The following is a 12,516-nucleotide window of genomic DNA, read 5'->3' on the forward strand; positions in this document are numbered from 1 at the left end:
AAACAATGATGATCCAGAACCTTAGAATACTGTATAAAGACAATTCTTACCCTGATGACGACAGGACCTCGCCGGCCCCCCTCCAGAGCACCCCGCTGCTCTGTCACCATGACTAGAGCTCCATTCTCCTCATGTCGCCTTGTGTTCTCCTCACCCTGGTGCTGTATCTTGTAGTAGTCCTGTTGTGTGATACAAACGAACTGACAATCGTCACACTTGGTCCGCATCACCCCGCGGTGGTACAATCGGTCCATTGTCGGCAGGATACCAAAACTGAGAGAACAATGTTACAGCGTAATTAGTGCTAACAGCTATCAGCATGGTACCTGGTGTATCACATCACATAGTATTTACATGGACAGTCTCTCTATATGTTTACAAAAATCTAAGTATGAAGATTCAAAATTTTTCAGTTTTAATCCTAGGCTATCTATCTAGGTTTGCTTTAGTTAATGTATTTAATTCTCTGACACAAAATACTCTATCGGCAGAGTGAATTAATATATTGTATAATCAATTCAGTTTTCATCTGATGACTACAACCTCTGGAGAATAGAACTCTTATGACTTTCTTACAACACTGTTAGAAAATCTAGTAAAATATAAGGTAAGTCCATTAAATATGCAAACTGAGGGCACAAAAATGTATTTAAAAAATGTAGGTACATCAATTTTGTCACCTAAATACTCTCTATTTGCAAATATCTTCTATTGCTCAAAGTACCCCTGAAAGTCCTTGGCACTTCTGCATTTTAGTTTCTTGTTCTACTGTTTTTCCCATTTTCTCACAACACAATTTTGCATTTTGGGAAAGGGAAAAGTTGCCAAGAGCTAGATATGGCGAGTAAGAAGGATAATCAGGATGGTGAAGAACAGAATTTATCAGAAAACCCTGAATAATTAATATGAATAAGCAGATGTGTTGTAATGAAGGATCCACCCGTCGCTTTGAATCAAATTTGGTCACACATAACACGCTCTTTCCAGTGCTAGAGTAGCATGTTGTAGAAGGCAGCATTCACTATTTATCTTTCAGAATTAAATTCATTGTGAACGGCACCTTGCAAAAGTTTAGTTTTGAAATAATCATTACTGTCAATATGAGCTCCATACAATCAAATTTGTTGTTTGTTATTCAAGTACCTGTCACCCATTTGCAAGTGTTCGACATGGCCATTACTGTGCTCCACCTCCACATGACCATTGATGAGCACACTCCACGAGTCCAACTCTTCACCGTCGTTCATCACCACTGTCCCAGCCTTCTCTACCACCGCAAACACCTGTACATACACAACATGATACTTTACACACATGGAGACTATAATACTTCTTGGTTTTACATTTTCATATTTACTCATACTTTTATCAAAATATAACAAATTTTACACCATTTTGTACTATAAATTCCAAAAATGAAACATGCTATTTAGGAATTGGAATCTTATTTTCTTTATCAGGTGTCAAGAACCTTACGGCATAAGGTTAAGTGGACACAAATATTGAAAAATCTAGTAAATGAGTGGCGCTCATTGAAATCATTTCTAAAAAAAAAAAATAAGAAGTTTGACAAAAGTACAAAATTTATACAATTTCCAAACTTTATATCTCTCGACAAATACTACATATATAAATAGATAAGATGTATTTTAATTTATTCACAACAAATTTTAAAAATTATCATAACTTCGTTCGACCATCAAGATTTAATAATCAAATCAAATTAAAAATGATTAACAACAGTCACCTATTGAGGGTGTGGGAATGTGTACGATATCAGGACAATCTCAACTGAGCTGCAGTAATCTGGCGGATCATTAACAAGTTACCCACACAGCAGCTAATATCCTAGGTTATTACACAACTTGCCAACAGTTTACCACTCATTACTACCAACATTCGGTGCTTCATTCATTAATCACTTCTACACATTTTATTTAGTGAAACACACTGAAAGAAAGATATTCAGACTTTCAATAGTACACAAGTCTAGTTTTGTCAAAAATGTTTTAGGATCATCTTAACTGTATCAATGTTACTCATATGCAATACAAATGTATTTATAGGCAATTGTTCATCAAATCAGTGTAAAATATATGATTTGTATGACTGTGAACTACAAATTATAGCTTGGAAAGTACAAAATGAACTATTAATGCCTATGTCATTCATCCAAGTCACTGATGCCTACAATAATGTCTGGGGGCCCAATGGGGTAAACCACTAATGCACCAATAACAATTCATATTTGTAACAAACGGACATTCATGTTTCAAATTGTTTTACCAACGGTGTGCACTTATTTAACTTGTTTAAAGAATTAACAATCATATGAAATAATTCTTAGTTTATTAAAATGTTTCTACCTGGAACGTATTCTAATACTACCTAAAATTTCAGTGTCATATTAACAATAATTTTATCCTCTATCGAATTTCATTAAAACAAACTAGATAAAAAGAGGGCTCATCTGAACAGAGTACTTTGAATTAGAATCACTGTTTATGGTGGAAACTATGGACCACTGGCCCGAAGTAACATTAAAACAAACAAGATATAAAGAGGGCTCATCTGAACTTAGTACTTTGAATTAGAATCACTGTTTATGGTGGAAACTGTATGGACCACTGGCCCGAAGTAACATTAAAACAAACGAGATATAGAGAGGGCTCATCTGAACAGAGTACTTTGAATTAGAATCACTGTTTATGGTGGAAACTGTATGGACCACTGGCCTGAAGTAACATTAAAACACACAAGATATAAAGAGGGCTCATCTGAACAGAGTACTTTGAATTAGAATCACTGTTTATGGTGGAAACTGTATGGACCACTGGCCCGAAGTAACATTAAAACAAACGAGATATAGAGAGGGCTCATCTGAACAGAGTACTTTGAATTAGAATCACTGTTTATGGTGGAAACTGTATGGACCACTGGCCCGAAGTAACATTAAAACAAACGAGATATAGAGAGGGCTCATCTGAACAGAGTACTTTGAATTAGAATCACTGTTTATGGTGGAAACTGTATGGACCACTGGCCTGAAGTAACATTAAAACAAACAAGATATAAAGAGGGCTCATCTGAACAGAGTACTTTGAATTAGAATCACTGTTTATGGTGGAAACTGTATGGACCACTGGCCTGAAGTAACATTAAAACACACAAGATATAAAGAGGGCTCATCTGAACAGAGTACTTTGAATTAGAATCACTGTTTATGGTGGAAACTGTATGGACCACTGGCCTGAAGTAACATTAAAACAAACAAGATATAAAGAGGGCTCATCTGAACAGAATACTTTGAATTAGAATCACTGTTTATGGTGGAAACTGTATGGACCACTGGCCTGAAGTAACATTAAAACAAACAAGATATAAAGAGGGCTCATCTGAACAGAGTACTTTGAATTAGAATCACTGTTTATGGTGGAAACTGTATGGACCACTGGCCTGAAGTAACATTAAAACACACAAGATATAAAGAGGGCTCATCTGAACAGAGTACTTTGAATTAGAATCACTGTTTATGGTGGAAACTGTATGGACCACTGGCCTGAAGTAACATTAAAACAAACAAGATATAAAGAGGGCTCATCTGAACAGAATACTTTGAATTAGAATCACTGTTTATAGTAGAAACTGTATGGACCACTGGCCCGAAGTAACATTAAAACAAACAAGATATAGAGAGGGCTCATCTGAACAGAGTACTTTGAATTAGAATCACTGTTAACACCCACTATCCCTGTGAGAGCCATTTATAGTCCACGGCAGAAAAGGCCATCAATAAAGAAAATTAACAATTTTTGTACAAAATTATTGCAAAATACACAATAACCAATCCTTTTGTAATACAAAATACATATTTTAATTTCTAATTCTTGGTTTCATAATTTACTTCACTTCTTAATAGTTTATATTCTTTATGTTTTAATAGGTTACATTTCACTCCACATTACAGGGTTATATTTATATTAGAATAATGATTCGTCTACTAAAACTCTTTTTTTAAATTATTTTATTTTATTAATTTATTAAATTTATAATTTTATTACTGAAACACATGTCTGAAATAAAATAATTTTCAAAAAGGGTTTTAGTTGACCTTATTGATATTATTCTAATATATATATATATATATATATATATATATATATATATATATATATATCTATATATATAAAAGGAAGTTGTGTTAGTTACACTATTTATAAGTCAAGAACGGCTGATCCGATTTGGCTGAAAATTGGTAGGGAGGTAGCTAAGAACTGGGAGAAGGACATAGGATACTTTTTATCCCGTTCCCGATTCAGGATTCCGCCCCACTGGTCTCTAAAAGTTACAGAAATACCCGTAAGAAATGCATTGCAGCAAACATATGTTATTAAGTGAAAGAGCCTTTTCAAATTTAATCAGCTGTTCTTTGTAAACATATATAATGCGACAAAAGAAATATATGTTTATATCATTTAATTACTATTTTAAATTTCTTTACAATTATAATCTGAAAGGATAGAGTAAGCGTAAGAGAAACAGCAAATTGTGTTTCAACTGTTTCTGCAATCACTGTTAAACATAGACTTTACTATCCAGATAATACAATTCAAATTTGACGTAAAAATTCACATTTAACTGCAATATTTATCTAATATAAACCATACTCGTGCTTGATCAGAAGAGCAATGCAGATATCAAAATTACTATCTTATGTTGGCTACAAATATAAAGAATGTTATAAAACCAACCTCAGTTGTTTTTTTTTGTTTTTTTGACAGAAGTATGGTTCTCAAAACTCCGTGTGTACATATTCTCTCAATTGAGACAACAAAGCAAGCTCAATCATGGCACCGGAGATATAACTAATTTGATCCAGAAGTGATACACGCGCAAAGCCTAAAATAAAAACCATACGCAATTTCGCTTAACATCTGAAGCTCATAATCATTAGACTGTAATAATTATGTACCTAAAATATGCCTATTTTCGTTTCAAAATTACATTGAGCGCCATAATTTATTACATTGTATGTGCGCTAATGAATTCCGACTTTTTGAATCCTGTCCACGATGGTCTAATATAGTTCAATTGTATGCAAAAATCATGGAATATTGGAGAAAAATTCCAGTTATTTCACAGGTGCATATTGAGACTGTTTTAAAATTTAAATCTTAAATAGATCATGAGCTTGGAGTATCTTTCAGTGACTATCATTTATCCCAGAAGGCTAATAACGACGTTCAAAAGAAATATGCCTCCTATGTCCCAATTTTTCTGTAGGAAATCGTGTGCGAAGCCGTGGGTATTTGGTTGTAATTGGTATTTTATTAAAAATGAAGAGTTTTCGTTATAAAATACTACGAATTTATTGACGAACTAGCTGTTACCCGCAGCCAATCGCGCATAATTGATTTTACTAAGTAATATAGGGACTTCGGTTCTTAAGATTTGCGTGCGAAGCCGTGGGTAACAGCTAGTATATATATATATATATATATATATATCTCAACAAGACAAAATAAATTTTCTAACCACAGACAAAGCATACTGTACTATAATGTGGCTTTTTATATCATTACTTATCAGATTTTATATTCATTTTCTGATACTTCAAAAATTTTGTATTTTGTTAGTTTGCTATACTTAAAATTTATGATTCTGTATTTATTGCATGCAATTCTGATTTGTCTGTAAGACTAAGTTATAAATATTATTTTTTTTATAATTTAGTACTTTTTATTATATGAAGTTGTTCAGTGTAAAAAAATTATATTTGATTATACAATCAATTATTAGTATTAATTTTAATTAAATCCTGTGTTTCAATAAATTATATTGTTATAGAGGGAATTATGTACAGAACACAACACATTCTAATGCAAAGGCCACACATAATAGTAGAATTCCCCATCAAAGACATTGTCTACTTTAAAATACTTTTGAGATTCAACAATAAATTGTGAAAATGGGTTTTGATAACAGTGATATTATTTGATTCTTGTAAACAAGTCTGTATCAAATAACATCACTAATAACAAACAATAATAAATAACAAACAAATAAGGAATAAGGATAGTAAGTACTCACCATTACACTACACAGAGCCCGTCTCACAGCCAGTGTCATGTTGGTGAAGGCTTTCAGGTGTTGTGTTAACTCTAACAGGATCTCTATGTCTTCTTCTGTCCGCTCCGAGGGGTCCTTCTCAAGACATTCCCGTAGAGAGTCTCTTTGGAGTGTTAGGCTCTGGAACATTAAAAAGCGATGTAAGGAATAATAGAGCCACTCAATCAACCTGAAAAAAAACTTTACAGTAAATTTACACCAACAAATTTTCTTGCCAGTTTTGTGGCAAAAAAGGTTTGTATGACGTAGCTGTGATATGAACTTTATGGTGTCAAACTAACGTAGCTATGTATAATGTGAACTAGAGCTAAACTCAAAATTCAAATCAAAAAAGGTGCTGGATGCTGATATATCTGAATTAAATTTGTGTTTCAGGGTGTTTTTATTTACATTTATGTAAATTACCTCTGATAAATACGGTTTTTAACAGTTTTCTGTAAAGAAATAAATTGGTATGGTTTTGTTCTGATTTTGCAACTATATCTGCACTCGTCCACAAGTGTTAAGTTGACATTATGGACGTGATCAAAATTGTAATAAATTCTGAAATCTAAGTCATAAAAAAAACCAAAAATATTCATTACTGCAATCAAAACTACATTATAATAATTTACAAACCAGTATTCTTTAGACTGTTCCTTACTAAGCTTGTGATTCATGCTAATGTATTCCTATTTTCAACCAAAACCAAAGACAAGTATAATTAGCACAATTAACTCTTTCCTGCTTTGAAGTTTGTGTCTTTATACTGTCACAACTCACAAATATCAAACTCTAAAAAACTCATCTAAGTTTCAGTAAATGTAACATGTTATAAAAAATAACGGGCAACAATACTACACTATTTCATTAATTAGAAATGTAATCCAATTATAGTGTAAAACAAATTGTTTCATCAGACTTGATTAGCAAATGAAGACTCAAAGGCAAACACCAGTTGACAACCCACACACCAGGTTACACTGCATTACTGCAAAGGTCATAGTATCACTCTAGTCGGAGTTGTCATTCACATTTTGAAAGGATAATAGGATTTTGGACATTTGCCATCGTTATATAACGGTCTAACCTACTCCTATAAAAAACTGTACGAAATAAGCAGCACCAATACCAACAGACCACTAAATCACAGAAGCCAACTACTTCAGTATGTTATTAAATTATACTGTATGTTTCAAGCATTTTTGTATTTCAAATTTCAATAAAGATTTACATAATTATTCAACAGTGACTGATAACCATTTTATTTTATAAACCGTAACCTAATGCTGGAATAAAACTCTTGCATTTGATGATTATAATTCGTATAACAAACCGCTTGATTAAAACTTTTTATAGTAGGTACAATCTTAGAATTTTTCATTACACACTATTTATTAAAACATAGTAATTAATGAATCTTAATATCTTCTCTTTTTAAATAAAAGTATACAATTGTATTTTTACTAATTAAATCATCAAATTATACTTTGTTATGTACAAGTCCTTTATTTGTACATTTCCCAGAATCTGGCACCTGCACCTATACTGATCTCAAATGTTTATAAACCTTTGCTAAATAAATTATCTATACAGCACAACAAAATAATACTGTACAGTAAGAGATCATTCAAAACAGCTACAATTCACTAAGTAACACAGCTCCACAACAATTACTGGGAGTAATTTTTTTTTTTTACGTTAAACGTCTAAGTATAACGAGAAAAAATTATGTAGGCTTCACAATTTTGCACATAAATAATGATTTCAATAGGTTTTTTCAATATTTTACCATGTAACACACGGAACTCCTAAAAATTAATTTACCTTAAACCTATGCACTAATGCGACAGACTAGGTACATTGTCTGGGGTATTTATGTAAGTGCAGGATTAAATTTAACAAACCACCAAGACAGGGAAACAATAAAAACGTACAATCTGAATTGTTATACCCCAGTTGTAATTTAATTAATGCTAATATATAATGCTCAAATAATGTTCATGATTTAGAATTGTTATTATGAAGACATAACAAGAGACACTAATGATTTCTATCAGTTTGTGTGGCTTCCAAATTATAAACTTATACAAGGAGTGTCCCGTCAAAGTTAATCATCTTTTGCTAGCTACTGAATTCACTTCACTCAGCTAGTTGCAATACACACTATTTATGACAATGTTGTACATTATCCGAGGGAAAGACAATAAATATCTTTATGTCTCCCTCCCTTTGGTTTATCAAATCGATATATATGGAAATAAACACTTTTAGTATAGTTCAGTTTCTTTAAATTGTTTTACATGCTAGGCAGTTTGAATTGAGTACAGATCAGTTCTTCTACACATTAAAGTAATAAAACCACTATATCGCTATTTGCTACTCAAAGAATTAGTTCCTTTACAACCAAAGTAAGACACCAACTGTAAAAGCTAAATTTTGAATTAAAAAAACTACAAATCCAAAATTTAATAACAAATTATTTGAGTTTAATATTAGTGATCCTTTTTGATGGACACACTGATTTATGCTAATTACACAAATAGACTGGGAGTGAACTAAATCTGAGATTTTCCAGGTTTTATAGTTCTACTATAAACTGAAGAGTTCAACACCCCTTTCTTTTACTCATTTGCCACTTTAAAAGCATACAGACACAGTTGAAAAAATACAGTACGAGATAGCAAAAACATTATTGTTTGTAATAACCCTCAATGACCCAGTACAGTTTTCAAGTATATTATGTGTAAACATTAAATAGTAAAACGTACGTCAGTGCTTTCTGCTAAATCCTCTTCATCAGAATCTACAACGCTCTCTACCAGCCCGCTGAGGTCTACGTCATCTGCCTCAACAGAGCTGTGTACCGAGGTCATAGTATCAGATCCACTGTACGCAGAGCTAGTGTCCGATGAGTGAGAGCTGCGATTAGACTTCTGGTACAACTCTGGTCGGGCAAACTGCAACAAAACCCATCATATTGTATTTACTATCAACTGTGTACCGAGGTCATAGTATCAGATCTACTATACGCAGAGCTAGTGTCCGATGAGTGAGAGCTGTGATTAGACTTCTGGTACAACTCTGGTCGGGCAAACTGCAACAAAACCCATCATATTGTATTTACTATCAACTGTGTACCGAGGTCATAGTATCAGATCTACTATACGCAGAGCTAGTGTCCGATGAGTGAGAGCTGTGATTAGACTTCTGGTACAACTCTGGTCGGGCAAACTGCAACAAAACACATCATATTGTATTTACTATCAACTGTGTACCGAAGTCATAGTGTCAGATCCACTGTACGTAGAGCTAGTGTCTGTGGATATTTCAAGAGTAGTGTTTTAATAGGAGGACCAGGAGAGATTTTCAAAATGGTTTTCTAGTGACAATTGTGTTAAAGAAATATACCCTTTGAATCCAGATGTTTTGCGTCCTTTAATTACAAAGTGACAACAAATTATAACAGTAACCTACCAGATTATCATCTTTATATATATATATATATAAATATTATATATAAAATATTATATATACATTATATATATATATATATATATATATAATTTCAATAAACATTGAATCGCAAAAAGTACTTGCTCCGCCGGGACTCAACCCGGATCTCTCACTTGCCGGGTGAATGTGCTACCATTACACCACAGAGCCCTCACTTTTTACGATTCAATTATTTTGTATTTGGCCGTTTCTTTCACATATGTGTTTAAATAACCAAACTAACATATGATCGGAAGACCAAATATATATATATATATATATATATATTTCTTGTGTGCATGTGTATGTCACTGAACTCCTCCTAAACTGCTGGACCAATTTTCATGTAATTTTGTGTGTATGTTGAAGGAGATTCGAGAATGGTTTACATTTAAAACTCTGTCCAATTTAAATTGTTTATTTAATTAATGTTTTATTATTTATAAATTGTTGATTTTGGAATGTTTTACCTTCAATCCGGCAGACTGCGCTACGACACATAATACAAAGTGAACTAATACCTACATTTTGAGGAGAAAGGTGTTGGTATATTATTCATAAAAAACATCCTCAAATAATGTTATCAAAAATCCTCGCAGCAGATTTGAATATTTTTTAAAGTTGAAGAAAGAGGGGGTCTTTGGGCCCCTTGGTATTTAATATTTAAGAGATAAAATTAATGTATAACACATTTAATCATTCAACATTTAATAATTTTAATCATTAAAAATGTAGTAATTAATAACAATTAATATTACTTTAAGAATCCAATACAAAGTACAGTTTTACAAGTAAAAAGTTACCCACATATTTCTAACAAACAGCGAATTATAAAATGTTTAGTTTGTTGGTTGGTGAGATAGTTTACAAGTCTAGCACTGTTTACATTGACATGACCCCACCCCCCACCCTAGACATGAACCAGGACCTATCCCTACAAATAAACATTATCAGTTGTATGGAGGGCTCTGGTGAACATCTCCAACACAAAATTTGAGCACTTCTGGCAAAGCAATAACACACACACACACACACACACACACACACACACACACACACACACACACACACACACACACACACGCACGTGTGCACACACACACACACACACACACACACACACAAACTGATTTGTATTTAACAAATTTATTTTTGACAATAAAGTACAAAAAAGTTCTCAGTTTTTTTTAGCTACGAAATAGTAATTTTCATAATTAGCAACAATAAATTTTTTATTCTTACCAAAGATCTTTTAAATTTATATACAAAATATACAGTTGTTATACTTTTTTTCTCTACTTAATTAATGTTTTCATTGGCAAAAAAGGGCTAAACTTTTAACAAATGAATATTATATAAAAAAAAATACTATTTTTCTACAAAAGAGATACAACTCCGAATAGACACTAATCTGATACAAAACTAATTAATCTGGAAAATTGGGCCTGAAAAAGAAATGCCTCTATATTGAATAAAACCACTTCAATGCAGAGTCAATTAGTGTCAGAATGACAGGAAGGATTCACAAAATGGCTTTAAATTAAATAACCTTGTTGAGTCGAAAACTGAACATGTTTCACATTGCCAATAATCCACATAGTATAATGTACAATTTTCACTTCAGTGACTTTGTTACCAGTTCACTATTTAATTAACTTTCACAAACCAAATTATATAATGATGTTGTTTGAAATAAATAATATGTAAATAATTACAATGCCAGAATAGTTTTTGAGGTGTATAACTCTTATAGTACAGTTGTTACAGTTGATGTAACATTATTTCTTAATGCTAAGAATTATTCTTAAAAGTACACACGCCAAATAAAACTTTTCACTATTCTGATGATTAAAAATTTGACAGTATTGCATCACTGTACATATTATACACTGCATACACTTGTTGTGATATTATTTCTTGACACTAAGAAATATTTTCAAAAGTAAACCAAATAAAAACCCTTTCTACAATTTTGACAGACTAATACAAATTTGTGTGATTGTATATAAAGAAATTTTCAGGTTGAATTACTAAACAAAATTCACACATTTACCAATGAAAGTAAAGATCCCATAGGAGTGTATAATGTTTTATAACAAACAGAGAAATCTAGTAAGTACTTGTAAGCATAAACAAATTACGGTACGCCTATTTGCAGACAGCTGTAATATGGTAGCTTTTTACTGAACTTTGGTGGTTTTTATAAAATATTCTGGTATTATTTTAAAACATGTATCAATAAATCATCTACAAGCAACGTATTATTGATAGGACCTATGAGTTGAATAACTTATTATTATCTGGGAGAAGTGCATTATGAATCAATCCAGTAGGTTTGGTTTTTTACAAAAAACAAATAGATATAGAAAAATAGAATTTTTTAAACAAACAATTTTGTTGCTGACAAGCACTGGCCAATTAGGTAAGCAAGATGGTGCCCAAATTGAATCAAATGGAGTGAAATTGTACTGGAAGAGAAGGGCATAGCTGCTGCCATTAGCACACAAACTGTGTGGACCAATCAGCAATTAGTACACAGTTGTTACTGTACCTACCCCTCCACCTCACCCCCTTGTACAAAGCTGACCTGGACCCCTCCCTCACTCACTCACTGTCACCTATTCACCTTGTCATTCTTATCTACATAGGAATACTGACAATTTTCACCAAGTGTCACTAAAAGGACTATGAGAGCCTAAAGAAAAGCTGGAACTAAAAATTATATCATATAACAAATTCAGAATCAATTTTGTTACTACATTTTTAGTGAGTAAAACTAACACAAATAAAAAATAACTGTAGTGAATAGCGTACATATTATGTGATGTATGCCTTTACACAAGAAAAATGTCTGTTCACCATTTCAGCTCCTCTTTTTTTTTGTGGAACTGAATTCTTTGCATCTAGTTAGTT

General features: G+C 32.4%; 1 protein-coding gene across 6 annotated transcripts in view; it reads right to left on the reverse strand.

The window, feature by feature from the left end:
* The window catches only part of LOC124359397 (rap guanine nucleotide exchange factor 2), a 483,874-nt gene that overhangs the window by 52,614 nt on the left and 418,744 nt on the right, over positions 1-12,516 (reverse strand). For all 6 annotated transcript variants that reach the window (XM_046812105.1, XM_046812108.1, XM_046812104.1 and 3 more), the window contains 4 exons: positions 8,880-9,068; positions 6,091-6,249; positions 1,144-1,283; positions 51-273 (listed from right to left, as the gene is read on the reverse strand). In XM_046812105.1, the coding sequence (XP_046668061.1) occupies positions 51-273; positions 1,144-1,283; positions 6,091-6,249; positions 8,880-9,068 (711 nt within the window). The remainder of the gene's footprint in view (positions 1-50; positions 274-1,143; positions 1,284-6,090; positions 6,250-8,879; positions 9,069-12,516) is intronic.

This window comes from Homalodisca vitripennis, chromosome 4, assembly GCF_021130785.1.
Source record: "Homalodisca vitripennis isolate AUS2020 chromosome 4, UT_GWSS_2.1, whole genome shotgun sequence".
NCBI classification, from domain to species: Eukaryota; Metazoa; Arthropoda; class Insecta; order Hemiptera; family Cicadellidae; genus Homalodisca; species Homalodisca vitripennis.